We start from the raw sequence: 27,467 nt of genomic DNA, 5'->3' as shown, positions 1-27,467 counted from the left end.
ATCCTTAGAGTTGCCCTTGACTTTTCTCTGACTCTCATATTCCACATCCCCTCTGTCAGGATATCCTATTGGCTCTATCTTCAAACTATGTTTAGGATTCAACCGCTCACTCCCTGGGTTGTTACCACCTGGGCCAAGCTACCATTGCATCTCGCCTGAGTTATTAAAATAGCATCCTAATTGGTTGGCCCGCTTCCCTTGTGCTCCCCAATTGTCTGCTGTCAGCGCAGCCTCCACAGTGGCCATTTCAGTGAAGTCGGATCGTGTCACTCCTCTGTCGAAAGCTCGCCAGTGGCTCCCATCTCAGAGTACAAGCTGAAGTTCTTCCGAGGACAAACAAAGCCCAAAGGGACCGGCTCACTTTTACCTGTCCAGCCTCTCCTCGAACTCTTCTTCCTGTTGCTCAGTGTGCTCCAGCCGCAGCAGCCCCCTGCTCTTCTTGCTCATCTCCTTCTGAGTGAGACCTTCCCAACGGCCGCATTTAAAATTGCAAACTCCTCCAGACCCGAAACCCTGGCCCTTTTTTCTGCTCTATTTTCCACCTGCTTATATCTTATATAATTGCTATATTTATCTGGTTTGTTATCCAGCTCTCTCATGATGACAGAGGTTTTTGCCTGTCTTGGTCACTGCTGTTCACACTTGGTACCTGGTGGACCCTCCGTAAGTGTTAATTATCTGAATGAACAGAGAACACAGGGGGGTGCCTGTGGCTAAGCACTAGCAGATTTTTCCCTTGTAGGATTCAGGCTGTTCTTGCCTGAGCTATAGATTTTTTCAAAAGAAGACAGAAATTCAGATACTTTTGAGAAATCTCCAGTTTTTAAAAAATGTTGGCAACTTGGGGCTGGCCCTGTGGCCTAGTGGTTGTTTGGTATGTTCCGCTTCGGTGGCCTGGGTTTTTGGGTTCAGATCCCAGGCACGGACTTACACCACTTGTCAGCCATGCTGTGGCAGTGTCCCACATAAAAAATAAAGGAAGATTGGAACAGATGTTAGCTCAGGGCTAATCTTCCTCAGCAAAAAAAAAAGGCCACAAATTCAAATTTTTTAAAAAGGCTATGTATTTTTTAAAAATCCATCCAGGGGCTGCATTTGACCCACAGGCTGTAGTTTGCGATCTCTAGTTTAGGCTGAAATGGACTTGCCATCTTAGCTGAAGACTCACAAGTTTACCAAAAGCTGTAGCCATAAATTTATTGGTAAGTTTTTCTTCCTTGTCCCTCAGACCTAGTCCAAAACGTGTGTCTCCAGCATCAAAGCTCATCAGAGCAGGGATTAGGCATGGTTCTGGAGAAGGACTGTGTGGAGGGCCTCCCGCCCATGAGGACTCGGTTCTGAGCCTGCGTGTTTGCATCTGGTGGGAACCAGCATTGTTATTCAAGAGTTCTGCAAATCTCTTGGCTTGTCTTCCAGACTTGCGTCACCTCCTGCCACAGTGCTGGACCCCAGGCCAGCCCACCAGAGCAAGACTGGTAGGAAATTAGGAACTAAATTGAGTTGTTAGACCAGGACCCTCTGAGGTGTGCCTCCTTGTAGACCAGAACCCTGAAGTCTGATCATACGGAGAAGATGAGGGGGAGAGGCACCCTCTCACATTGCTGGTGGAAGCCTAAATTGGTCCACTTTTAGGGAGGTGGTTTGGCAATATCTATCAAATTTACACATGCATGTATTCTTTGACTAAGGAATTATATTTTAATAAATTTCTCCTACAGACACGCTCGTATGTATTTGAAATGAATTAAGACGAGGAGGTTTTTCATTGTGACATTGCTTGTAATAACAAAAACTTGAGAAGAACCTAAATGCTCTACCATAGGTGACTAGATAAATTATGCTAGATCCATACAACAGGATTCTATACAGACATAAAAAATAATAAATCAAATCTCTATGACTGATATGGAAAGCCCTCCTACATTTGTTGTCTTGTTTAAACAAGGACAAGCAGGCTGATGGTATCGTGTGTGCCATGCTACCATTTGTAGCATAAAAGAGGGAATTGTATCTGCATGGCTATTTTTGTTACATGCATAAAATGTCTGTGCACCACACAGAGCAATCCAATAACATTGGTTACGTCTAAGGAGGGGACCTGGTGACAGAAGGACAGGGAGGAATAGCTGTCAATGAATTTACTTTAATATCGTTTTATTTTTGAACCATGTAAACATGTGCTAAGTTCAAAGGAAAGAAATGCCACGTTATATGCCTAAAATTTTCCCTAAAAATACACCCAGGGTAGTGTTGTTTATGTAAAAAAAGTGGGAGCAATCTACATGTCAAATAGTATGGTGTTACTTAAATAAAAATTTTACCCTATTTAAGATTACTCTGATTTTATAGATTTCTGATGCAACTTTTTCGTCTTTGTCTCTCCAGATTAAAAATACTGCCTGTAGCTTCATGGTGGAATACCGCCATCCGTCACATTTTTTTTAGTTTTCCCTTTTCCAGACCTTCAAGTTTTTTTGTTTTCTTTTTTGTTTCGATGAGGGGTAGTGACATATTTATTTTATTGAAGAAAATAATGATAACTTTAACTATAATAATGATTTAAGACCAAGAAAAAAAATCAAGTCAGTGAGCTTAAATTTTGGGGTTAGATGTCTGCATAACCCTTAATTGATTAAAACATTAATGTCATATGCTTTTATTCAGGCTTTATTAGCTTATCAGCCATAAAGAGAAATTTATTCCATTTCTTATGGGTTGAAATAGCTTTCTCTTCCCCTCTGATTCTGTAATTCTAAATTAGCTTTTTATTGGAATACCATGCAGTCTCTTATTCTCTTAAACACATTCCAAAAAGTGACTTTACCTTGCTGTAACCTTATTAGCCCAAATCCAGCAATCATTAGCATTAACTTGGACAGAACACTTTTTTGTGTGTTAGTTTTCCTTCCCAGTGAAATAAGATTGACAGGACCTTGAGTCCTTGGGATGGTCTTGGGCGTGCAGCACATCATAGCTGTATTTACATGTGATACATAATTGATATCATAACATGCACTTACTAATACTTCTGTAGAGAGTTTGCCTTTCTTCCACAGTACTCTGGAGTTGAGATTTAAAAAAAGAAAAAGTCAGCAGTCTGGTGCTAATCTATAGCAAAGTTTTTACCCTTCCATGGCAAAATAAGAAGAAAAAGTGAGGATAATATGGGAGATTTTTTTAAAGTTTGTGTATTCAACTTAAAGAATTCATCCTAATTCTGAAATTAGGATCAGGTTTTTAAGATGGATGTCAAGATAATCTTCTTTTATGAAATGGTGGATGATCATTATTTTGAATTTCATTTTATTGGTTTATAAAATCTCTTCCTCTGGTATATGAAGAAGGAAAGATAGATCCTGCTGCTAATCATGTCAGCTTTGCAATTATTCAAGACTGAAATTTTGTGATACGTGTATCTTATAGTGCCGTGTTCATCAATCTCAACTATTGGGGATCCCAATGGAGTGTTGTCTCTGTCAGCTTGTCATAAAATACCGTAAACTGAGTGGCGTAAACAGCACCCAGTATGTATTTTCTCATAGTTCTGGAGGCTGGAAGTCTGAGATCAAGATGTCGGCATGGTCGGGTTCTGGGGAGAGCCCTCCTCCTGGCTTGCAGACAGCTGCCTGCTTGTTGTGTTCTCCCATGGTAGAGAGAGAGGAAGCAAGCTCTCTGGTAGAGGATGAACTTTCAAAAGAATAAAAACATCAGCTAATTACTGTGGCTCTCTCTTGTGTCCTCCAGTCAGGCCATCTATCTTTCTCTCTTAATTTCTTCTTGGAACAGCCAAGTCTCTGATGTCTCTTATAAGGGCATAGTCCCATCACAAGGGCTCCACCCTCATGACCTCATCTTACCCTAATTACCTCCCAAAGCACCCATCTCCAAATACCATCACATTGGGGATGGGGCTTCAACATATGAATTTTGGAAAGACACAGATGTTTAGGCCCTAACAAGTGTTGTTATGGTGTTAGGATGATATTATACAAGGGATCCAGGAAAATTCAAATCTTTCCTTGGTTAAGCTGCCCCTAAATTTGGGGAACAATGGCAAAACACGGCAAATAACACTATTTCTAATTAAGGCTTTGAAGTCTCAAACCCCAGGGCAAAATTCTGGTGAGCTAAGCAGTTAGCACAGGGGAACTCATTTACTTAAGGTGGCTGGATTGAATGACCTACAACAGAGGTCAGCAAACCACAGCCCATGGGCTAAGAATGGCTTTTACATTTCATATGTTTGAAAAAAATCAAAAGAAGACTTTATGACGTCTGAAAATTAGATGAAATTCAAATTTCAGTCCCTAAATAAAGTTTTATTGAAACATAGTTTCGTCCATTGGTTTATATATTGTCGCTGGCTGCTTTCATGCTACAACAGCAGAGTTGAGTAGTTGCAACACAGCCTAAAATATTTACTATCTGGCCCTTTAGAGGAACAGTTTGCCAATCCTTGATCTGCAAGCAAAGCTGGCCAGTGACTTGCTTTGCCTATTCCCAAGTCCAAATTTTAGCTGAAAGTATCATGTCAAAAAGATGCAGAGCCGTAGCCATCAACACTAGAAGAAATGGATCCACAGACAGTATTTACCCCGAGGCCTGGCATCAGCTGGCCTAAAGATTGTCCACTTCAAGTTGTCTAACGCCAGACCTAGATGTTCCAAGAAAAAACTGAGAAAGACAGACAGATGGCCTTGGTGGAGGATGAGAGTAGAAGAGAGAGCCACAGCAATTTGTGAGATTTTCATTTGTCTGAAAGGTCTACCCTTGCCAGATACGGTCCAGGTCCTGGATTTGGGCTGATCTGGATCAAGATTTATCTTCCTGTGAGTCTCGGCCCCTTGATTGACACCTATCCGTCAAGTTAAAGGAGGAGAAAGTTGAAATGGGAGCTAAGAGTGGCCCCCTTTCTATAATTCAACATTAAGCAATGGCATCGTCAAGACATCAGACCATTTTCTTAGTTTCTGACTTGCTCTTGTTTTCTTCCTCCTCCCCCAATACACACAAAGGTGATTTTAAAGGATGTGGACTCCCTTCTCTATGTGGACACCGATGTTCTCTTTCTGAGACCTGTGGATGACATCTGGAAGCTTCTGAGGCAATTTAATTCCACCCAGCTTGCAGCCATGGCCCCCGAGCATGAAATCCCCAAGATTGGCTGGTACAGCCGCTTTGCTCGGCACCCTTTCTATGGCTCCACGGGACTTAATTCCGGAGTCATGCTGATGAATTTAACTCGTATAAGAAGTGCCCAGTTCAAGGTAAGGAAGTATTTTATATTTCCTTGTTTAAAAATCGAGACTTTGTCTTTTCAACAGTGACATTCCAAGACTGTCACTGTGCTGATTTTGGAAGTAGGTGGCTTATAGGTGAGGATAGAAAAAGCCAGGGAAGAAAAAAGTATTTGGAAAATTCTGGAATATTTGTTTGTTCAGGAAGAGCCCAGGTGCTTATGGAATTTTAAGTTTCAATAGAGCTCCTATTTGGGAATGTTATGTTGCATTTATGAATTCCCTAACGTTCGAACGCTGTGTGTATCGAAGACTTGAAAAACCGTGGAAAATTTATTGGAATTACCCTAGGAATATATTTACACAAGTACACAGAGATGTTTGTACAAGGCTGTTCATGGCCTCATCTTTTATCCTGGCAGAGAATTGGAAAGAATCTAAATGAACATCAGTAGACAACTAGTCAAAAAAAAGATTATCTTCCTATTTAAAAGAATCAGGTACATCTATGAGTGAGATAAGCAAGATCTCTAAAGAAAATTAAGTGAAAAAATTAAAATGCAACAAAGCATGATACTGTAGAGTGTATTCGTTCCCTTTTATGCCTTAGAAATTTCCAGAAAAATACCTAACAGGCCATGAAATGTTCATTGTGGATGCTTCTAGGGCAAGTGGGAGTGGGTATTGTAGGAGGATGGAGGAAGAGTACTTTTACTTTTGTATTTTAGATCTTTGTATGCTGTTTGAGTAGTCTGTGAAGGTGTTGCTTTTATTTTAAAAGCAAATAATTACTTTAAAACAAAGAAAGGGTTTTTTTCCTTCAGATGCCTTAATTCTGCTCTCTGTATTTTGTTCCTTCACTTCAGAGGCAAGAATTAAGCATAAGAAAGAGATGGAATTGGGGGCATGGTTTTCTGAGGATCAGTTCCTGGTCCATTTAGTATCTGTGTGTGCATCTGGCAAAACCCTGCGATCGACAGTCCTAGTTTGGCTTTGTCCTCTGCCTTGCAGCCAGCAGGACCCTTCCTTTCTTTGCTTCACTCCTGGCGGGTGGGGAAAACCAGTCTCTCTCCATTGTTTCTCAGCAGACAAGATGTATTTGCTTTGCCTCAGCTGCTCTGATGGTTTTCTCTTTTCCAGAACAGCATGATTCCAACAGGCTTGGCGTGGGAAGACATGTTGTACCCTCTGTACCAGAAGTACAAGAATGCCATCACGTGGGGAGACCAGGACTTATTAAATATTATTTTTTATTTCAATCCAGGTAGGTTCTCTTTCAAGAATGCTGTATGTGTGGGAGGACGCCCACCTCACCCTGCAGAGCACATTCCAGCTACTGAGAGGCTTGCATTGCCCCTGTGTTCCCCGGGGAAGTGGGCCCTTTCATCCGCCCCCCTGGGTATTTCACGGGGGTGGGTCCTTGTGCTGCTGACACAAAAGACCAAATGTTGAAACCTCCAACACTGGATTCCATTTTTCAAGAATATCATTTCGATTTTGCTGCACCACTCTTCTAAGAAGTACAGTCAAAATTAATGGGAGGCACAGAACTAAATGAAAACATTATAATCTAGGCACGAGGCCCTCCAGCGCCTGAACAATGGCTAGATTGAAGGCAATTGATTCTTGGGATCCTTGTAGTTAAGTAAGTGACTTGTTCAGGGTTAAAAGCCTAGATTAAGGACTTGGATTCCCCAGTGCCTTTTTCTTTTCATCTGGGGCAAGAGAAATTCTTCTTAGATTGTTAAGTCAATGATTTGGTGGGGCTGAGGGAGAAAGGATGATGGAAATTTCTGGTCTGTGTTTTTAGATTGACACCTAAAGCTAATAAAATGTCCTTGTCTTTCTTCTTTGCTAAAACCTTATTTTGTGTTGTTAAAATCAAAACCATGTTTTCTCCTTGAGAAAGATCTTTGGGGAAAAAAAATCACTGCTTACCCCCACCTACTCAGGCCTTTCTTTTGTCTGTAAAAAATCCTGAAATAGAGACTCCTGTTTAAAGACTTCTGCCTATGATTTCATGTTACCCTGGAAGCACCCCCTATATACCTTTATTTGTTTTTTAACAAAATTCTGAAATAAAACCTAATCTCCTACGCCTTTGGATCAAAAAGAAACAAATCCTGGAAAAGAAAAAAAGCAGGTTGATAAACAGAGTTTCTGGGAAAGATTCCCAATAGTAATTCATTAGGTGAAGGGAATGTCTTGGCCATTGACTCGTGGCGTGTTTTAATCCATTTCACCCTGATAGCAACAGGAAATTTAAAGTCTGTTTTCCCCCTCCTTTTCCTTCTTAAGCGGATTTCATCTTTTTTCTAGGTGTAGATGTGTTAGTTAGGACTCTTGGCCGCAAATAAAAGACCCATGGAGTTAGTTGAAGCACCAAGGATACTTTTTTATGAGCAAACTGGTGTCCCATAGAAACCAAGGTAGAGAGGCCAGCGGGCTCTGCCCAGGACCTGAAACAGAAAAGGAAAACGATGGGGAGCCCAGGTTGGACTTTCTTTCTCCCGTTGAGGCTGTTTTTCCTTCTCTTTGTAGACTCATTCTCTGCTCCTCAGGCCTCAAAGCAAAGGACTAAGGTTTCATACTCCAGGTCCAGCCGCTCAGAAAGACTAACTTCATCCCAGTTCCAGATTCCAAGGGGAGAAATCATATGGTTCCAGTGTGGGTCAGCTCGGCCACGAGCATGAAGCTGAGGAATAATGGCTGACGTTTATTACTTACTAAGAGCCAGATGCTGTTCTAAGCATTATTTTATTTAGTCTTCACAATAACCCTGAGAATATAATCCCCATTTTACAGACAAAGCTACCAAAGGAAAGAGAGTTAAATAATTTGCAGCACACCTAGTGAATGCCAGGGCAGGAGTACTAACCCAGGCCTCTCCAACTCCAGCCCTGTGTATTTGGGGGAGAGGGGAAGTTCTCAGAGACGGGGGATCCTAGAGAGCTGGGCAGATGTCCCAAAATGTATCTCTCTGCTGTGTATATTTCTGTCCTTTTGGCTAAAACTATCTTCCATAAGCTTATCTATCCGTATTCCCAAACTGAGGAATTCGAAAGATTCACACGGTTGCCTCCCCAGAAATCCTCTTAGCCTGTCGCAGATTATTTGAGGACGTGATCAGTGGGTAAATAATCCTCGAAGGCAGTCATGGCAGCTTTGCAGTTAGACACAAGCCCCTTGTCTTTAATTGGAGCTGAAAACCAGCTGAGTTTAACACCTTCGACACTCCCCCGTCTTAGATCCACTGGGTACAAGAATATTATAAAATAATTATGAAGTTGTTCTAAATGCTGGTTCTGAGCAGTATCAAGTAAATAATCAAGTTCGCCAGCTTTCCATCTGTGAGGATTAGGAAACTCTGTGATTGTTCCTCGTGTGGCCTGCATTTCCCTGTTTCATACTTTATTAAACGTGAGATCTTTGAACTGAAATCTGGGGATACCACTGTTAGCTTTCTCTTTGCTTATATTGATTGTAAGCACTTTCCATAAACCAGAACAAACTGTATGTGAAAAAAAGATTTGTCACTTTTATCCCCGGAAAGGAGAGAGGGAGAGAAGATTGGCCCGGCCACAAGAGACAAACGTGCTTGTTGTTATGGTCCTTTGGGTCGCCATGGGTGAAGCAATGCACATAAAATCTGAGCACATGTCTGGAATGTTGTTATTTTTGTAGCCTTCGATAGCCAGTAACTGCTATTTAAAATGTGTTTAAAAGTCATTAGCTAAAAAGTGTTTTCAAACTCTTGCTATAATTAGGTAGTAAATGCCTGTGGGTGTGTAATTGCAGTACTGGGTAATAGACTGACTTAAGTGGAGACAGCGAAAGCCCATGGGGAGCATGCAGGTAGCTCATCCCACAGGACATTTCCTGGCAGGTGAGCCAAGGCAGCTTCTTCAAGGGCTGGAAGACTGAGCTCACATCTTTACAGGCGAGTTTGAGTCAAGAGAACAGCACTGTAGAAAGGGTAAATTTGACAAGGGCCAAAGAGAACCCTGTGTAGGAAGATGTGCTTTCGTTAGTGTGCGTAGGTGGCAGGGAATAGAACTCCACTCAGACAGCTAGGTAAGGGACCAGGGGGCAGTACCCTGGACACATGGATCGGATCATGCCAGACCTCGTGAGAACTAGCACTGGGAAGCTGTTAAGTACCAAAGCTGATTTCTCCATCTGCCAGAGGCCCCGTGGTCTCTGTCATCTTTGTTTCTCTCCATGGCCATCTGATTCCGTTCTCTCTCTCAGACAGCATTCTCTGTTTGCACATGGCCCAACCCCAGGTCAACACAACCTTACAAGCTCATAGCAATGCTGATAGGTTTCCTATGTTTCCTAATTAAAATTCTTGAAGAAAACAAGAGAGAGATTGGCCTGGCCTGGCCTGGGCTGGCCTGGCCCAGCCTGTGAATTGATTCCCAGCCCAGCTATGAATCACTTCTCTTTGGATACGGAGACCACCCGCTTTCTGGTCAGCAGGGGTCAGAGGAGTAAGGTCGTGTGGCATTTTCCTCTCTCAAACATGACCGCCTGGGTCTGTCTCTTCTTCAGGGGCAATTTCTAGAAGAGTGGGCTGTGGGCAGGGAAGGAAATGAAACCAGCCAAGTATAAATGATAAGACGGGGCATCCAGCCAGAGTAGAAGCAGTAGGGTTCTGACCCCGGGGAGAGAAGAGCTGAAATGCCCATGGAATATCCATAGATCGTCTGTGAGTTGAACATGGCACTAGGGAGTCAGGAGGGTTTGCTGGGGCCACAGGGAGCAGGACACATAGTCACATGGAACAAGCCTTTCCAGTGGCCCCATCAGAGCCTTGTTCTCATCCTGCCCGGGATCACTGGAGCTCTGCCCTTGAGCGTGCAACCACGTTATATACTCACTCCACCAAAAGCACCCAGCAACTGACAGTTATGAGCATGCTGTGGGGTTGACAGACCCAGGTGTTTGGTGTTAGGACTGTTCTAGAAAACTGTGACAAATCGCTTCTTTGGGAGTCTTGGAGGTTTGTGAGCTCTGATGTAAAGTGCAAGAATGAAGATTGTAGGTTCCTTGTGAGAAGGGGTGTGTCTATGTGATGTCTTCCATTGAGCGCTTACAGTGCGAGGCCAGGTGCCCTAAATGGAGTTCGTCTTCAGAAGCATTGGTTGTTTGAATGAATGGAATTAAGAGAACGGAGTGAAAGAGGAAGTAAGTAGAAGAGAAATACCACCGCAAGGAAGGGGAGAGGACAGGGAAGTGGAGGGAAAAAGCAAGAGAAAGGAGAAAGATGCACCTGGTGGAGGAGGGTAGAAGGGTTCATTCACTCCTTCATTCAGCAGATATTTTTTAGCACCTGTCACGTGCCAGCCACGGGGCTAGGCACTGGGGATATGGCAGCAGACAGAACAGGCAGAAGTCGTATTTTCATGAAGCCTCCCTTTTTTCGGAAAAGGTAGACTTCCAAAGAATAGCAACTAGCCGTTCAAAATCAGAAAATGCGATAAATGCTGAGAAGGAAACAAATGAGTTGAGAAAGAAACTGTCAAGGCTGGAGGGAGGGGATTGCTTCTTTAGACTGTGGGATCAGGGAAGTAAGTCTTTTTGGAAGAATTCATTGCCCTTTTCTGGAACCAGGTGCATTTCTGGAGGAAGAAAGAAGCTGGGAAAGCTCAGCTCCAGAATGAGACATTATAAAAACAAAAGAAACAAAAACTATTAATAGTGCCATCAAACACCTTCCGTTCTGTTGATACAGTGTGCCGAAGGAGTAGCAAGCCTGTTTCTCCATGAAGTTAAAATGATCAGACATGAGCTATTCCATAATCTTAGAGACCTCAAGAGTATGAAATTATCAGAAATGTAAGGAGCAATCAGTTCACACAGTGCTTTACCAACAGTTAGAAAGCTCTGGAAATAAATGTAGACTCCAGAAAGAATCACTAAGGGATTTCAGACTGTAGATAATCAGTTAATGACCTTCCTTATCTATGTAAAACTGAGAGAAAAGTAGCAAAGACCCAGGGTTTGAAGAGAGATTGGCTTGGAAAAAAGCTTTTTAATAAATTGCATTGGTTTGAGGCTTTAGGGACCAGGAATTTTAGAACCATTGACTGTATTAGTTCCTCAGCAGTGGGAAAATAACCTGAATGTTTCACCATGCTATCATTTTTAAACGTCAGATTTTGACAGCCCTGATAATCTTGCTTAAAATAGATCCATTTTGGAATAGGTTTTGATCCTGTGCCAGGTAACCATCATTAGTCCATGCTACATGTTCATCAGCTGATCCACACAGGTTTTTCCACCCTAAGCTCAGCCCGTGATGCTAGGTTAGCCTCTCTCCTTCTCCTCCTTCCCTTATTAAGCAAACGGAGATATCAAAGTGTGACCCATGCTAACACATCTGTCGTTTTAACTGCCCACTCTTGATTTCCCAGCGCTCCCATTTTCTCAGGGGAATTACTCTTCCCCTCCCTTGCATGCAGTCTTAGAGCCCTGCCCACCTCTGCCTCCTGCTAAACCAGTCAGACATCTCCTGGGAACCTGAGGCTGGGAATCCAAGAAGAGACAGTAAGGCTGGTTGATCGTAGCAGCAAAGTTGAAAAACTGAGTCCCCACCCCACAGATCGCACGAGCTGCCCCACTTCCTGCCCCAGTTCAGCTTTACTTCTGGCTTGATGAGCCACCCCATCTTTTTCCAAAGAAAAAATTCTTTTTTTTTTTTTTTAGCTTCACAAGCTAGAATCAAAGTTGGTTATGTGCAACCTAATATAGATTTACATTTTTTGAATATTTTAGATCAAAGCAGTCTACTTACATAAGAGCTTTTTACCATTATCTTACCCTTTTGAAGAGATCGAATTTGCCCCAGCAAAATTAAATGGCTTATCTCTCCTAAAACACACTCTGATTTCCAAACATTTCACCGTGATCAGGCCATTTTTTCTTCCGTGAATGCTCTTCCAGGCCTCTGTGTCTCACTGTCAAAATCCATCCTTACTCTAAGTCTGAGTTTCAGTGAAACTTTACCAAAATGCCCTCCTTTCTATGAATGCTGATAAAACATGTTCACTGTGACAACAATATATCCTCTCTTACAAGAGTATAAATTCCCTGACGGCAGGAGCAGCATCTTTTCATCCAGTGACACCAATGCCTTGCAATAGTGTGGTGAACAAAAACTTGTTTCAATTATATGCTCGATGTATTTTGCATTTCTTCCTCTGGAAAATTCTGAAGGGAGTATAAAGATATGAATTGAATTCTGTCTGGAATCCAATTTCACGTTTGACGTTCAACAGCTGGGGTTCTTAGCTGATCTTATCTATAAACCCCAAAACTTGTAAGCAAATACTCCCAGCTGAATTTTCCAAAGACAGGGTTTCAAGCTTTCATTAGATTCTCAGAGAGATCTGTGACCCATAAAAGGTTAAGAATGACTGGCCACCTGCGTGTCTAGAAGGCATTGGAGTAAAACATTTATCACTAGTGTACTGTGTCAGGAACTATGCTAGCCTTGTTCAATTTAAGTTATCTTGTTTTACCCTTCCAATAACCTCATGCAGTAATCCTTGTTATAACAATAACAATGGTAATAGCAATCGTTACAGCTTACGTTTATTGTGTGCTTTCTGTGTACCAGGCACTGTTCCAAGGACTTGCGTATATGATCTCATTTAACACTCCCCGAAATCCTATTGGATAAGTGATATTTACAATTCTCTTCCCTCTTACAGATGTTGAAACTGAGGCCCAGAAAAATTATGTAATTTGCTTGAGCTCATGCAACTATGGCAGAGTTCTGTATTCACACCCAGCGAGGTGACTCCAGAGCTTGCTCTCTTAGTCATTCTGCTGTTAGGTCATGGCTAACACGTGGTAAAGCTGGGCTTCAAACCTGGGTAATTTAGCTTCTCTTTAGTGCTTCTAAATTGAGGTCAAAGGTTTCAGTAACTCACCAAGACTACAGAACTAGGAGATGATAGAGGCCAACTTTGAACCTACGTCTTTCTGATTCCAAAGCCCTTCTATTTCATCTTCTGCCTTAGAGTGCCTCACTGGACTCAGTCCTCTAAGGAGGCTGCAAAGAGAAAAAAATGTTTCCTTTTGTAAGGGGGTCCTACACGACTCGGGAAGAGGCAACAGCCTTCATCACCAATCTTAAACTCCATGAAGGCAGAAACCAGGCTTTGCTTTATCTACAGGCACTCAATCAATATTTGTTGATTTACAAAATCAGTGTGTTTACAAAAACAGAGATGGTTTCTCCAGCAGTTCATTCAACAGGGAACATTAACAGGTGCTTAAGCCAGGACTGCAAATGCAGATGCCCAGGCAGGTGTCATAAATGAGTGATGTGACCCATGGAGTTACAGAAGGCAGCAACTGGACTGGGGTCAGGCACAGTACAATAGCACTTTTAGATATTTTCACTCATATAATCCTCACATCCACCCTCTGCACTTATGGGCAGAAAAGTCACATGGCCAGTAGAGGAGTGGGGCTTCCAATCTAGATAGTGTGACTTCAGGATGAGCGCTGCTCTGTCCCAGCTATGGATTACGTATGTGCAAGTGTAGAGATGAATGCAAGTAAGAGAAACATCGTGGTGGAATGGAGTTCCCCCGAGAAAAGGAAAATTTCATTGTGTGTTGTGAACAATTAGAATTTGATAGAGGGTGCTGGGATGTCACAGTGACCTGTAAAGACTGAGCAGTAGAAATATTATACACGGTCTGCCAGAGGGGATGTATGATGATCTCTTCATCCTTGGCTTTGCATCTTGAAGCTTTCTGTAAGTAACCTCTAAGCTATGGTCCTTTCCATGAGAAGCGAGTGCCATCAACCCAACCAACAAGTACATCTCTGAGTTATTTTTCTGACAGTGGTAATTCATTTGCTCGAACCCTTCTGTGCTCTCACACAGGGCCTTTCTCATTTGCAGAGAGCTTTGATCCCTGCTCTAGCCCTGGCCCTTAAAGGCATCAAGGTGAGGAGCCAGAAAGCTCAGGGGTCATGAACTTATTGCTAATTTAATAATCCTAGTCACCAAGAGGGAATTTTCTGAGTCCAACAGGATTAGAGCAGAGTTTCTCGAGCTTGGCACTACGCTGTTGTGTGAGTTGTCCCGTTCATTGTGGGATGTTTAGAACATCCCTGGTCTCTACCCACCAGATGACAGTAGCAGCCTCCCCCATGGAGGACAACCAACGTCTCCCTCCAAACATTGCCAAGTGGCCCGGGCAGGGGTAACATCGCCCCTGCTAAGAGCCACTGTGGAAGAGATGCAAACACACACAAGTACACGTGTGCACACGCTCCCTCACAGTGTATGTAGTAGTCACCTTGGCACAGGGACTTTTTTTGTTTTACTTTTTTCTTTGGGTTTTTCCCTTTGTTGTTGTAGATTTTTGCTTGTTTTGTGTTTGTTGGTTGGTCGGTTTTTGATCCAAACAGGAACCTTTGCTTCGATCTTGACTCCTATTTTTCAAGACTGTCCATTTCACAAAACCTTTCCAGAGAGTTGATTATAATTGCCAACACCATTGGCCACCACTGTGTGCTTGGCACTCTGCTAAGCATTTGACATGTGTTTTTAAAATTTTAATCATCAAGATAAGAGGGGAGTCCTGATATCCCATCTTACAGCCGAGGGAACTGAAGCACAGGCAGGGTGAGTCGCTGGACCTAGGGTGCACTGTTTTTGAGTGAAAGAACGGGATTCAGACCCAGGCTGCTGCTGCCCTTGTTTGCCTCCTTGTCCCCGACACTGTACTGCCCTCCTTTTTAGGATGAAACCTACAACATCCCTAATGTGTGCCCTTTCAGTTCCTGATCTCAGAGTATTGACAAATGTGGTGAAATTTGGTCTATGAGTCACCGTCACACTCGTGTGCATTTAAATCACGTGCAGTATGCAGTTCATGCAAATCTTGGTTTAATCACCGGGCGTGCAGAGGAGAGCTGGCACTGACTGTGGACACATGTCTTTCTCTTGTCACCACTAGAGTGTCTCTATGTGTTCCCCTGTCAGTGGAACTACCGTCCGGATCACTGCATGTACGGAAGCAACTGCAAAGAAGCTGAGCGTGAAGGTGTGTCTGTTCTGCATGGGAACCGAGGCGTCTACCATGACGATAAACAGCCAACTTTCAAAGCGCTGTATGAAGCAATACGGGATGTAAGTGTGTTCTTGCCCCCATTCAGCAGACACGTGCTTATCAGCATGAAGCAGTCCAGGTGCTTCGATCACCAGTCCCTTTGAAGGCCAGATAATTCCCCAGAGCACTGAGTTAGACACTTTTCCCGTCCTCCATCACTCTAGCTCACTATATCCGCTTGTCCCCTATTACTATACTTTACCCACTCTTTATGTAATATTTGCAAGACAGTAAATCACTCATTTTTTTTTTCTTTAAACAATTTGACTTAAGGAGGAAATTTCATATCAGAAAGAGAAACCCTGTGCCATTTGCCATGATAGAGGTTAATGAGTTAGGGTGAAGATAATACGATAAGAATAAAATTATATTATTCAGCTCAAGCTAAGTGTGTTGCCTGGTGGCCAACTCCACCCTCGCCACCCCCACCCTCTCTGCCTAGTTCCACTTATCTCCGCCAAAGGGTCCTGGGCGAAGGTCAAGTGGATGTAGCACAGAGGCAGGGACAAAAGGCTCCAGCAGCTTTATGGACCATGGGCCAAGGGCCGGGGAAGGAAAAGGGAAGGTGGGAGGAGTGGAAAATACCCCCCACCCCCACCACTGCCAGGAGGCCTCCAAATGCAGGTGCCTGGACTGGGAATGCAGATATGTGTATGAGCTTGGTGGGCCCAGATGGGGGCCTGAGTCCTCTACTGCGACTCCCTCAAGAAAACTAGAGCTCTCTACTTGTGCGCCAAGTCCGATGTGGGGAGGGCAGCTTCCCCCAGGGGCATGCCACACAGCCTTATAATTGCCTTTGGTTGAGTCTGAAAGATCACACTTAGGCTTTTGGCCTGGAGCTGGACTCCTCAGGTCTGAGGCCATCTTACTACCTTGAAGAGATTGGTTAGCAAGTGTTAGGAGGAGTTAAAAACACACGTGACTCTCTTCTTGCAGTAAATGGGAAGGTCGAAAGAATCTTACTTTGTGGCTCATCACCTGGAATCATGTCAAGTCCTGGCCACCAGTACCCTTGCGTTCCCTCTGGGAAACACTGCCTTCCATGGTGCCTTTGACCTTGACATTGCAGGGGAGAACCAGCAGCAGGCACTTCCAGAGATTTCCCTTTGAACTGGTAATTCCAAGATAGAGAGTAGGGATGCAAACTTGGGCCAAATCTGGTTTGCTGCCTGTTTTCCTAAGACGTGTGGACTAAGAATGTTTTTTTAAAAAAATTGGGAAAAAATGAAAAGGAGTATTTCATGACATGAGAAAATTATATGAAATTCAAATTTCAGCATTCATAAATGAAGTCGTATTGAGACACAGCGGCAGCCATTCATTTATGCGTTGTCTGTGGCTGCTTTCATGCTACAGCGGCAGAGATGAGGAGCTGTGACAGACTGTGTGGCCCACAAAGTCTAAAATGTTTATTATTTAGCAATTTACAGCAAAAGTTTGCCACCCCCTGACGTAAAGTATGTAGATTTTATTAGAGGTTTTCTTCCTAAGGAGCTGGGGACCCTCGTGGTTTCATGAAGGGGCTGTGACAAGAAGTAGGGGTGAATCCTGTGACATAGTAACATATTTTGGCATGTATGAAAGTGTGCATTTTGCTAAGGAGAATCCCAGAGAATTCCAACCCTGGAATTCCCAGAGTTGTCCTCTGTGCAGGGAAGGTGTTCAGCATGCCCATGAGCTAACACTTCTCTTCGGCGTTTCCTGCTGTTGGTTTTCAAAGGCCAGGTGAGTTAATTGCACTGAAAATTTGTTCTGTACTTAGTGATATCATCACATTTAGATATTCAAACACTGACTCCAGGGGCAAACCCATTCAGGGGTACAAATGGAAGTTAAAGAAGTATGCAGCAGATATATGTGCATCAGAGCCACTCTCGGGTTTCTCTCGGGATCTGTTGGCCCTGGTGTGGAATTGAGTAACTGTGGTTCTTGAGTTACAACACGTCTTGTTTGTCTTCTGGGGGATCAGAAAGAGGACCAAGTAATGTTTCATAGGTGATCCTGCCTAAGGCGCTCAATGATGTTCCTCAGATGAGTCTAAAAAGACAGGTTTTATTCAAGCATTTCCATCAGAAATGTCACTACCCCATCCTGAAAGGTGAGTAAATATAGACAGACTCCATCATGAAAGATGTGCTCCCCCACTTTCCACAGCGCTGTGCACCACAGTGTGGTGGGTCAGGGTTTGGCTTTGGGGATCCACGGACCTGGGTTCAGGTCCCAGTTTTGTCACTTTCTGGTAATGTCATTAAATCTGTGCTCTAACCTTACTGGGCCTCAGTTTTCTCATCTGTGAAATGGAGATAATATTATCTACCTCATAAAAGCATTGTGAGAATTCAACAAAATGATGATCTTTGAATTTTGACGACCGCACCTGACATGTGGTGGTGCTCAATAATTGGTGGAAGTTGTTTTGCTGAAAAGGAGTTTGTCAATGGTCTAAATTGTGCTGTGAAGGAAAAAGTATCCCAAACATGGACAGAACCTTTTTGCATTACATAATGCATAATCTCCTTCTGGGAAGAAATTCACATTTCTGATAAACATACTTAGATAATATTTCTGATGAACTTTAAAGGGATTAAGACTTGTTCTAGGAAACCAGACGCCCACCCACCCTGCTGTCAGGCAAGAGTATACTGACCTTTCACCAATCTTTTCTTCCTTTTTTCTGTAATCTTTTTGTATAAAATGTCCTTGCCAACAATGAAGCTTTGACTAGACCCACTAGAGGCCTTTACCCTTTCTACAAGATTGTAATAAAACTTGGACACACGCTCATAAGTGAGTGGTCCGAAAGATTTATTTTGGAAAATACTGCTCATGGAAACATTCCTTGGGAAAACAAGAGAATTTTTTTTAAAAAAGCCCAAGACCGGCCTGGTCGCGCAGCAGTTAAGTTTGCACGTTCTGCTTTGGCGGCCCAGGGTTCGCCGATTCAGATCCCAGGTGCAGACATGGCACTGCTTGGCACGCCATGCTGTGGTAGGCATCCCACATATAAAGAAGAGGAAGATGGGCATGGATGTTAGCTCAGGGCCAGTCTTCTTCAGTAAAAAGAGGAGGATTGTCAGCAGTTAGCTCAGGGCTAATCTTCCTGAAAAAAAAATTAATTAATTTAAAAAGCCCAATATTAAGTGGGAAAAAACCAACATCTAGTGTTTGGTACCTGAATTATTAAAATAAAGTTCATTGATGATAAATTTCACTAGTAATTGCTAACTCCGGACTTCATGAGATTACTGTAGACATACCCTAAAGTTTCTTCATTAAGATTGATAGGCAAAAAATATGAAAAATTCAGTAATTTATTGTAGTAGATTTCAAGTATCTACATGAGTCTTGCTTCTAATCCGCAAGAACATTCTAGAATATTCTATCCTTAGAGATATACTTTGCTTTTAGAATTTAAGAACTTGAAGGATCCAAATAAGGCATCTTTTGTTTAGAGGTAAAGAAACTGAGGCCCAGAGAGGGAAAAGATTGCCTGGGGTTGAGTCAGGACTGGCACCTCAGAACTCCAAGGTCCTTTCCACTGTGTCTAAAAACATGCAAACCTATACCAGCTAAGCAGTAACTCCCTGTTTCAATTCTTAGTAAAAGTTATTTGCATTTTAAATGGCATTTCAGTCACTAAACTAAACTTTTTCTTTCTTTTTTTTCAATCATCTTTCAGTTTCCCTTTCAAGACAATCTCTTTCAATCTATGTATTACCCTCTTCAGCTGAAGTTTCTGGAGACTGTGCATACTCTATGTGGACGAATCCCACAGGTATTTCTGAAGCAAATTGAGAAAACAATGAAAAGGGCTTATGAGAAGCACGTCATCATCCGTGTCGGCCCCAACCAGATGCACTGAATATTTCATATGGTTGCGAGTCAATTAGGCATCTCATGAACGAGGAAATATTCATCTTTGAGCCGCCTGGATCTCTTTTGTGTGAATATTTAATGGTGCTCTATGACAATTGAGTTTAAAAAGCCTTGTTAAATGTTGCTAATTAGTTGCTCCTGAAAGGAAATACGCTTTAATTTTTTCTAAGATGCTATTTGTCTCTATGTTTTTTTAAAAATTGTATTATTACTCATTTAACATTATTCAAGCAGGTTGAGCTAGCTATGAAAAGGAACTTTTGTGAGCTTTCCAATTCCTGTTAAGTGTCTGAAACAATGTCAGTGGCATCTGACGTGGTATATTTATCTAGTATTCCTGAGACTCTGTCTATGCAATCGGCTCCCCATACCCTTGTTGTAAAAGTAATACGTGCTTGTTGTAAAAACAAATTCGCAAATTTTTAAAAATTGTAGAGAATATAGGTCATTGGACCAAAATCAAGATTACATTAGCCGTAATCCTACCAACCAGTGAAAAACATTGTTATTTTAACGTAGTTCCTTCCAACCTTTCCGCCCCCCCCCACTTTTGTATTTGTTTGCTTGTTGTCTATTCCATTGTAACACGTCTAAAACAGGCAGTCTGAGTAAAAGCTGGCCCCTATGCTGAGATTTTTATGTAGGAGACTGAAAAGTTAGACAGATGATTCCGTTTAAAGCACTTTATTTAAACTACATCTGGGAAAAGCATTCAGATCTCAGCCAATCGGGCAGTGGTAAAGGATGAAGCATGTCCAGGGGAGTTTTTTTAAGAAAAATTGTTTAGATCTGTGGAAGACTAAATCATAAGAAATGTCTATGCAGTCATAACTTCTGACAGCAAATTCAATAATTGTATTAAACCTAAGGAGTGTGTTTGGCAGAGATATGATTTTGTGTTTGCCCACAGACAAAAACATTGTCTGTCTTACATCATCAGTAGGTGTGGCCTTCTCTCTTCTTTAAACTCTTGGGCAATAGGTGGAAGTTAAAGGCCAAGTTCGAACTGAATGTGTACACAATAAATAGTTCAGCCAATTCTCTTGGCGAGAAAATTCAACTTCCTACCAGCCTTAGAAAGGACTCTAGTGTTTTTTCCTTCTCTAGGGTTGCCCAGCTGTTAGCCAAGGAGCCAGGCACGTCTTATCACCTAGCTACAGAAGAGGAAGTTCTATATTGTGTTCCCCAGAGGGATCTGACTTAATCCCTGGGTGCTCACGTAGCTGGTATCAGCAGAAGGGCATTTAGCATAATGCTTTATTTATCTCAAAAACTTACGTAGCAACGATCTCCGTAATGTTTGCAACAGCCTAGTGAACTTAGCAGGGGCATGTATCATCTTCATTGGGCAAATAAAGAAGTTGTAACACAGAGAAACAAACATAGCCACTGTAATTGCTGTTCTATAAGACATACAGGCATATTTAAGATGCATCCTGTTTTACAGAGAAATTTTTGGAAACAAAAATATTAAATAGTTTTCATCCTAGATAGACGGTGACCTGTAAGTATCAAATGAAAAATATTTTGTTAATGCAAATATGGTATCCTGTATATTGGGATCCAGTAGGATATTATAGATTCTATATTAGCAGAAAAAGTCTTACCCTGAAAAAATATATGCAAATCTCAGCACTACAAAGAAATGTATAGATATCAATCAATATTGGTGTGGAGCACTGTTCTGGTAGTAAGAAATTTAAATATAAAATGTTAGGGTAATAACTCATACTTTCCTTTTGATCAGTTGGGTGGCCTGTGGTTTGTTATTTTTGTTAAGGAAACTACCAATATGATGTGAAACTCCTATCTTTGCTGTTGTATTTTATGTTTCCTCATTTCCCCACCAGAGGTGACGTCATTTACTATTTTATATCTAAAGGATATGAGACAATTTTGGGATTGTCTTTTGAACGGGGGAAAATGCATCCTACATACCTACAACTAGGGTTTTAGTGAAAGAGCCAGGATGTGAACATGATTCCCTGACTTCTATTCTGGTTTTCTCAGCATAGCCAGTAAACTCCACAAATGTCACTCATTTAGTGATGGCTCACAGACCGGAAGAAGTTCCTTTCCTCCTTTGGGGAGTCCCACAAAAAAATCTGCTGTAAAGACTGAATACAGCAATGACTTCTCTTTTATGAGAGCCAGGTTTACATACAATCTCAACTATTGGTTCTGGTCTGAACACGCAGAATAGGATTTCCAGCAAAGGTCTGTGATAGAACTCTAGAACATTCTAGAATGATGCATTCTGAGAATGTGGAACCTTAGAATTTGGTGTGGTGTTCTGCCTTGGAATTCCATCACTGTATCCTGAAATTTTAGGTGAGTTTGGTGGAGAATTTAGAGGAAATTTGCTCTTCCAATCCCTGCTGCCTGAGTGTGCTTATTATTTTCTATACTTAGGATGTTACCATGAGGCAGTATTTTCTCTGCCTTTGATAATTTCCAGAAAACTACTATATTAGCACCTTTAAATCTGAGAACCACAAATTTTAGTTCCGTGGACTCCTAAAACATTCAGTCTGTGGTCTGAAGTTTGCCAAAGGTTGTGTTGCCCCATCTGCCACGTTGAATGTATATGGGAAGAGCATGAGACTGGTTGTCTGCCTTCTCCTGTCCTCTCCTCTCCTCCTCTCATTTCCTTTAAAATTTCGTTTAATACATAGAACTACAGACTTCCATTGGAGAATGAAAGGACACTTTCTAATAGCAGAATGTGACAGTGTTTTTATATACATTGAGATGAGACTTTCAATAGCAGGATCACTAGAAATACAGACAATATTTTCTCGCTGAGGTTTTCTGGGGTTTTTTTTCCCCCTGAGGAAGATTAGCCCTGAGCTAACATCTGCCAATTCTCCTCTTTTTTCTGAGGAAGACTGGCCCTGAGCTAACATCCGTGCCCATCTTCCTCTACTTTATATGTGGGATGCCTACCACAGCATGGCTTGCCGCCTGATCCCGTGCCCGCACCAGAGATCTGAATCGGTGAACCCCGGGCCGCCGAAGCAGAACGTGTGCACTTAACGGATGCGCCACCGGGCCAGCCCCTCACTGAGTTTTTTTTTTCCATTGTAAATCCCAGAAATTGTGACTTATGTTGAAAATTCGAATATTTAAAAAATTAACTGGCTAGAAAATCTATTTGTGTTTTCCTTCAACTTCCAGAATGACAATTTAGCATTTAGGGCATAATGCTCCAAGCTCTACTATTTATTTGAAATTTCTATTACATATTTAGTGCTTCCATTGCAAGTTGTGACTTTTACTGAGTTTATTATTGAAATGGATATTTATATGGATTCATAGAGGTTTGAGAGTATTTATCTTCTCACAATTATCGCGTTCATAAAACAAGCAAACCATACAAAACCTTGTTCACAGTCACAAAATAGTGATCCAGTAGTGAACTGATCACTCAAACCCACCCTGAAGACAGGACAACATTTATACAAATTCAGATTATGTATAAATATTGCCTGATTTTATACAAAAAAGGTAAATTGCACATGTTGGATAAGTTAAAAGGAACATGATTTCATGACTGAATTTAGAAATATGTTGAATTCAGAAATATGTTTAATTCCATGGGAGTACAAATCATTATATCTTTATTTAATAGTACGGTAAGCAAGCTTTCTTATGTTTTTCTGTTTCTCTCCTACTTTTCCATCTTCTTTTTCACTTTTGCCTTTGCCTTCCTGTCTTTGATGTTAACTTCTGAGTGGTACCAAGAGGCTCGGCATTAGTGGCAGGGTGACAGAATTTGAGAATCCCTGTGCGGGCAGACCTAAGTTCTAACCCTTAGATCGAATCTTTATGATAAGAAGTTTCCAAAAATAAAAAGGAAAACCACAACACACACATAGAAACACACACACCCCCCACGTGCTTTTTAAAGAAGGAGCCAGCATTCAACGTGCTCTGTGACCTGAAGAATTAGAGGTAGCGAAACCTTGGGTCAAACCGTTTCACAGTTGCGGTGCTGGTATTTCAAGCTGATAAGATTCCTCTGGCAAACACATAGAGAAATTTATCCGAGTCTGTGCTCTTCACAAGTCAGAACTGGAAATATTCTCTTGAGTCTTCAAGATAAAGCACTTGTGTTTGTATCACCCTATGCATAAACATGTAAGAATCAGGTGCAATTTCTGCTTCATCAGTTTTACGTGTTTGTGTTGTCACTGAAAAGTGCACCCATTGTTTATAGCTCCCGAGGAGACCCTGAATGCATTTTTTATGTTGGAAAACTTTTTTTTAGTAATTTTTCTTTGGGAAGAAATGAGTGTGAAAAAGAATACTCCAAAGAAAAGGAATTATTACAGAAAATTCAACATAAATATTATGATTTAATTACTGTCTTGTCTTTTTAAATGCCGTCTCCTGTTTTCCTTTTTTTTATTAAAAGCTTTTAAAAAAGATACGTCTTTTGGTGTTATTTTGAAAGTGCTTCCTTTCCTGTATAAGATTGCAAGTTTTAAAATTAATAATGTTAAGTGGTAATAGTTAAATCCTTCCAACTAGTAAAGAAATGTTTGGTTTAGCAACTACTTTGCTTAATTTTAAAAATCATTAAAAATGTGCCTTATTTATAAAAATGTCATTCTGTAAATTATGCTATTTGGTTTTGATGGTGTTTTATGTTTGAGATAGTATGAGGGAATTTAGAGAATGTGGAAATTAGTTCTCCACATTCCTACCCTTTATTTAGCAAAATTGAACCTGACTTGTCACCTCATACACTTACCAAAACTACCTGAACCATACCAAGAGTTTTGAATCCATATAAAGGTTTTTTCCCTGATCCCTACTCTCTTTTTCACATAAGCACAAGGTACTCAGTTCATTTACTGAGTTTCCTCCTTATATTTTAAAATGCTAAGGTATTTGGATATGGTTTTCTGGAATAACTGGGAACCCACATCAGATTATTATGTGAGATGTAGTGAGGATTCAGTCACTACATTTAGATAAATTTGAGTTTAAACCCTACTTTTGCCATTTTCTGACTGTGTGACCCAGACAGCCTTATTTTTTAGAATTATTTTATTGAGGTCATATTGGCTTATAAGACTGTGTAAATTTCAAGTATGCATTATTATATATCAGCTTCTGTATAGGCTGCATCGTGTTCACCATCAATATTCTGTATCCGTCAGCATACATATGTGCCCCCTTACCCTTTTAGCCCTCCCCCTACTCTCTTCCCCTCTGGTAACCACTAATCTGTTCTCCTTATCTATATGTTTCTTTGTTTGTTTGTTTATCTTCCACATATGAGTGAAATCATACGGTGTCTGTCTTTCTCCGTCTGACGTATTTCGCTTAGCATAATAGCCTCAAGGTCCATCCATGTTCGGGACAACCTTGTTGACCCTCTTTGCACTTCAGACTTCCCACCTACCAGAACAGGGCTGATGGTGACCCTCCTCATAGATTGTTGTGAGGAATAAACACAAAAACATGGAATTTCAAAATTTTAAAAGATCTTTGTCTGAGGCCCCCTACCATCACCAAATAAATGCCTAATGGATTTTTAAAGATTGTCAGATTGAAGGAATGGCAACTTAGTAGTCTGCCATGGTGTCAGATGTTTACTTACCAGAGGGTCCACGTGCTGGGGTTCTGCCTGCTGTCTTTTTAGATGAACGTAGGTAGAAAAGTTTGAGAATCTCTGGCTTCGCTAGTTTTACCATTCTCACTGCAATCCTGTGTGTTTGCTTCCCAATCAAGACCTTTTGCTCACACACAGCTCAGAAGTAGCCCTCCTCTCCTGCGTCAGTCTCAGTTCCCCTTCCTTCTCCTCCTCCATTGTTCCATCAGTCAGTAAATGTCGCCAACATCCACCTCCTGCCTTATCCCGGAAACCTGCCCATTGCTCTTGTCTCCTCCCTCTCCCCGAATTTCACATCGCCTTCATCGCTAAACTGTTACTTCTCCTCTTCTGGTACCCCACTCCTGGTGCCTACTTCTGTAGTAGTTAAAACCCTTTGAATTGCAAGTGACAGCAAACACAACTCAAACTAGTACATAAAAAAAGAGAATGTATTGCTCCTACCTCCTGAATATTGACTGAGTCAGCTTCCTCTGTTTATCTGCACTGTCGTCTCCATGCAAACCTTTACTCTCTGGATCCCTGGGTTGTTGTTCTAATGCTTCTCTTATCTCTGCATTCACTCTGGCCGCCCCCCCCACCCCACCCCACCCCCCACCCAAAGCCGTAACTCACCCTCAGCCTGTGTAAGGCCCTTCAGTGCTTCCCCTTTGCTCTCAGGATAATATCCAAGCTCCTTTCCAAACATCTCAGAAAGTCCCTCTGTCATCTACGTCCTACCTATCTTCCTACCCTCTTCTGGAGCTACTCTTTCCCACATCACTAACTTCCACTTAGGCTGGTTTGATTTCTCTTCCTTTAAGAAGCCCAGCTTTCCCACCACAGGCGCTTTGCACATGCCTGGAATCCTCCACCCTGCAAATTCACCTGGCAAATTTCTCCTATCCTTCAGGTCTCCATTGAAACATCATTTCCTTATGGAAGCCTCATCTGGGCCTCCATATCAGAGCAGGTCCTCCTCTTATATCCCCTCATATCATCCTGCACTTTTTCTTTGCAGTATGTATTATAACAGTCACAATACTTATTTGGGTAAAACCATTAGTTTTTTGACTGCCTTCCCCACTAGACACAAAGCTCCTTGAAGTGATTCTGTTGCATCATGAACTGGGACCAATACCTGTCCTCAAAGCTTCACAACACACTGTATTGATTTTGAGTGTTGTTCTCAAAAACAATTTTTCCTGTAAATGTTCAGGGTCCTGGGCCATAACAACCTATCGTATAAAGTCTCATTCGTTGAAAGTATATTGATTCATTTAATTTCTTGGAGATTTATTTACTTGCCCATAAAATGACATGGTTGGGTCAGATCATGTTTAAGCTCCTTTCTATTTAAATGCTGTCTCCATAATCTGTTCTTTACAGCTCTGTTGTAGATATTTGTGGGATTTCAGCTGCCTGGAAACCACCCCACTCCTGGTACCAATTTCTATATTGGTTAAAACTCTTTAAATTGCAGATGACAGCAAACACAACTCAAACTAGTACAGAATAAAAAAAAAAAAAATGTATTGGCTCAAGTAAGTGAAAAATCCAGATATCGCTTTGGGTTCAAACGCTCCAATGATGCCAAGGGAAATGTATCATTTTAACAAGGCTTTTTTCATTAATATTTTATTGAAAACCACACATCCATCCAGGATTCTAGCCATAAAATTTTCATGTCATTTCAATAGAATCATTCCATCTTTGGAAAAATACATTGTCTCTGCGTCCAGCTGGAAAATGGTACTGCCAGCCTGGGTCAAAGCATCAAGAAAATTGTCCTCCTGGTGTACATTTTAAAACAACTGTAATATATCTTTTCACCCTCATTGAGACCTACCATTAACCAAACAAAGCCCTCATACCAGAAATGATTCAACAACCTAATATGAATGGATGATTTTGAGGGGGGAGGTGCATTCTCATACACTTGATCTGTTGGGTGAGAATGTTTTACCACCATTCCTCAACTCCACAGTCCACAGAGACGCCCGGAGGTGATGGTCAAAATCATGAGTGTAGATGTGTCTTCTTAGGCTATGACTATAAAGAGACTCCTGGGAATGCCTGTGCCTGTCTCTTTACTGAGCAATTGGTGTTTATCAAAATAATAGCATTTCCTTTTTTTAGGATTGCTACTTTGGGTCTAGTGACAAAGCGAGTCTGAATGTCATATTAGGAAATTGAATTCTCCTGCGTCTAAATTATAGTTATTAGAAATGATTGCAAGCATACAGAGTTGAAGGAAAAATGAAAGGGCTGATACCAGCTTTGGTCTATTAAATGTTTAAAACTGTTTTTTGCAGGGTTTATTGGTAAGGAAGAGTGGCCCTGAGCTGACATCCATTGCTATTGCCAATCCTCCTCTTTTTTTTTTTGCTTGAGGAAGATTAGCCCTGAGCTAACATCTGTGCCAGTCTTTCTCTATTTTGTATGTGGGATGCCTCCACAGCACGGCTGATGAGTGGAGCAGGTCCATGCCAGGATCTGAACCTGTGAACCCGGACCACTGAAGCAGAGCGCATGGAACTTTAACCACTCAGGCACAGTAGTAACTTCCCTGGCAATATATTCTTTATTGGCTTCCTTCCCTTCGCTATT

General features: G+C 41.6%; 1 protein-coding gene across 1 annotated transcript in view; it reads left to right on the top strand.

Annotated features, from left to right (window-relative positions):
• The window catches only part of GXYLT2 (glucoside xylosyltransferase 2), an 84,471-nt gene extending 60,645 nt beyond the window's left edge, over positions 1-23,826 (top strand). Inside the window, exons 4-7 of the mRNA XM_044754885.2 lie at positions 5,016-5,267; positions 6,378-6,501; positions 15,227-15,399; positions 19,059-23,826. Of these exons, the coding sequence (XP_044610820.2) occupies positions 5,016-5,267; positions 6,378-6,501; positions 15,227-15,399; positions 19,059-19,241 (732 nt within the window). The 3' untranslated portion in view covers positions 19,242-23,826. The remainder of the gene's footprint in view (positions 1-5,015; positions 5,268-6,377; positions 6,502-15,226; positions 15,400-19,058) is intronic.
• The last annotated feature ends 3,641 nt before the right edge of the window (positions 23,827-27,467 follow it).

This window comes from Equus asinus, chromosome 21 (genome assembly GCF_041296235.1).
Source record: "Equus asinus isolate D_3611 breed Donkey chromosome 21, EquAss-T2T_v2, whole genome shotgun sequence".
Taxonomy (NCBI): Eukaryota; Metazoa; Chordata; class Mammalia; order Perissodactyla; family Equidae; genus Equus; species Equus asinus.
The sequence above is the reverse complement of the archived record's forward strand: the minus strand, read 5'-3'. Positions and strand labels throughout refer to the sequence as shown.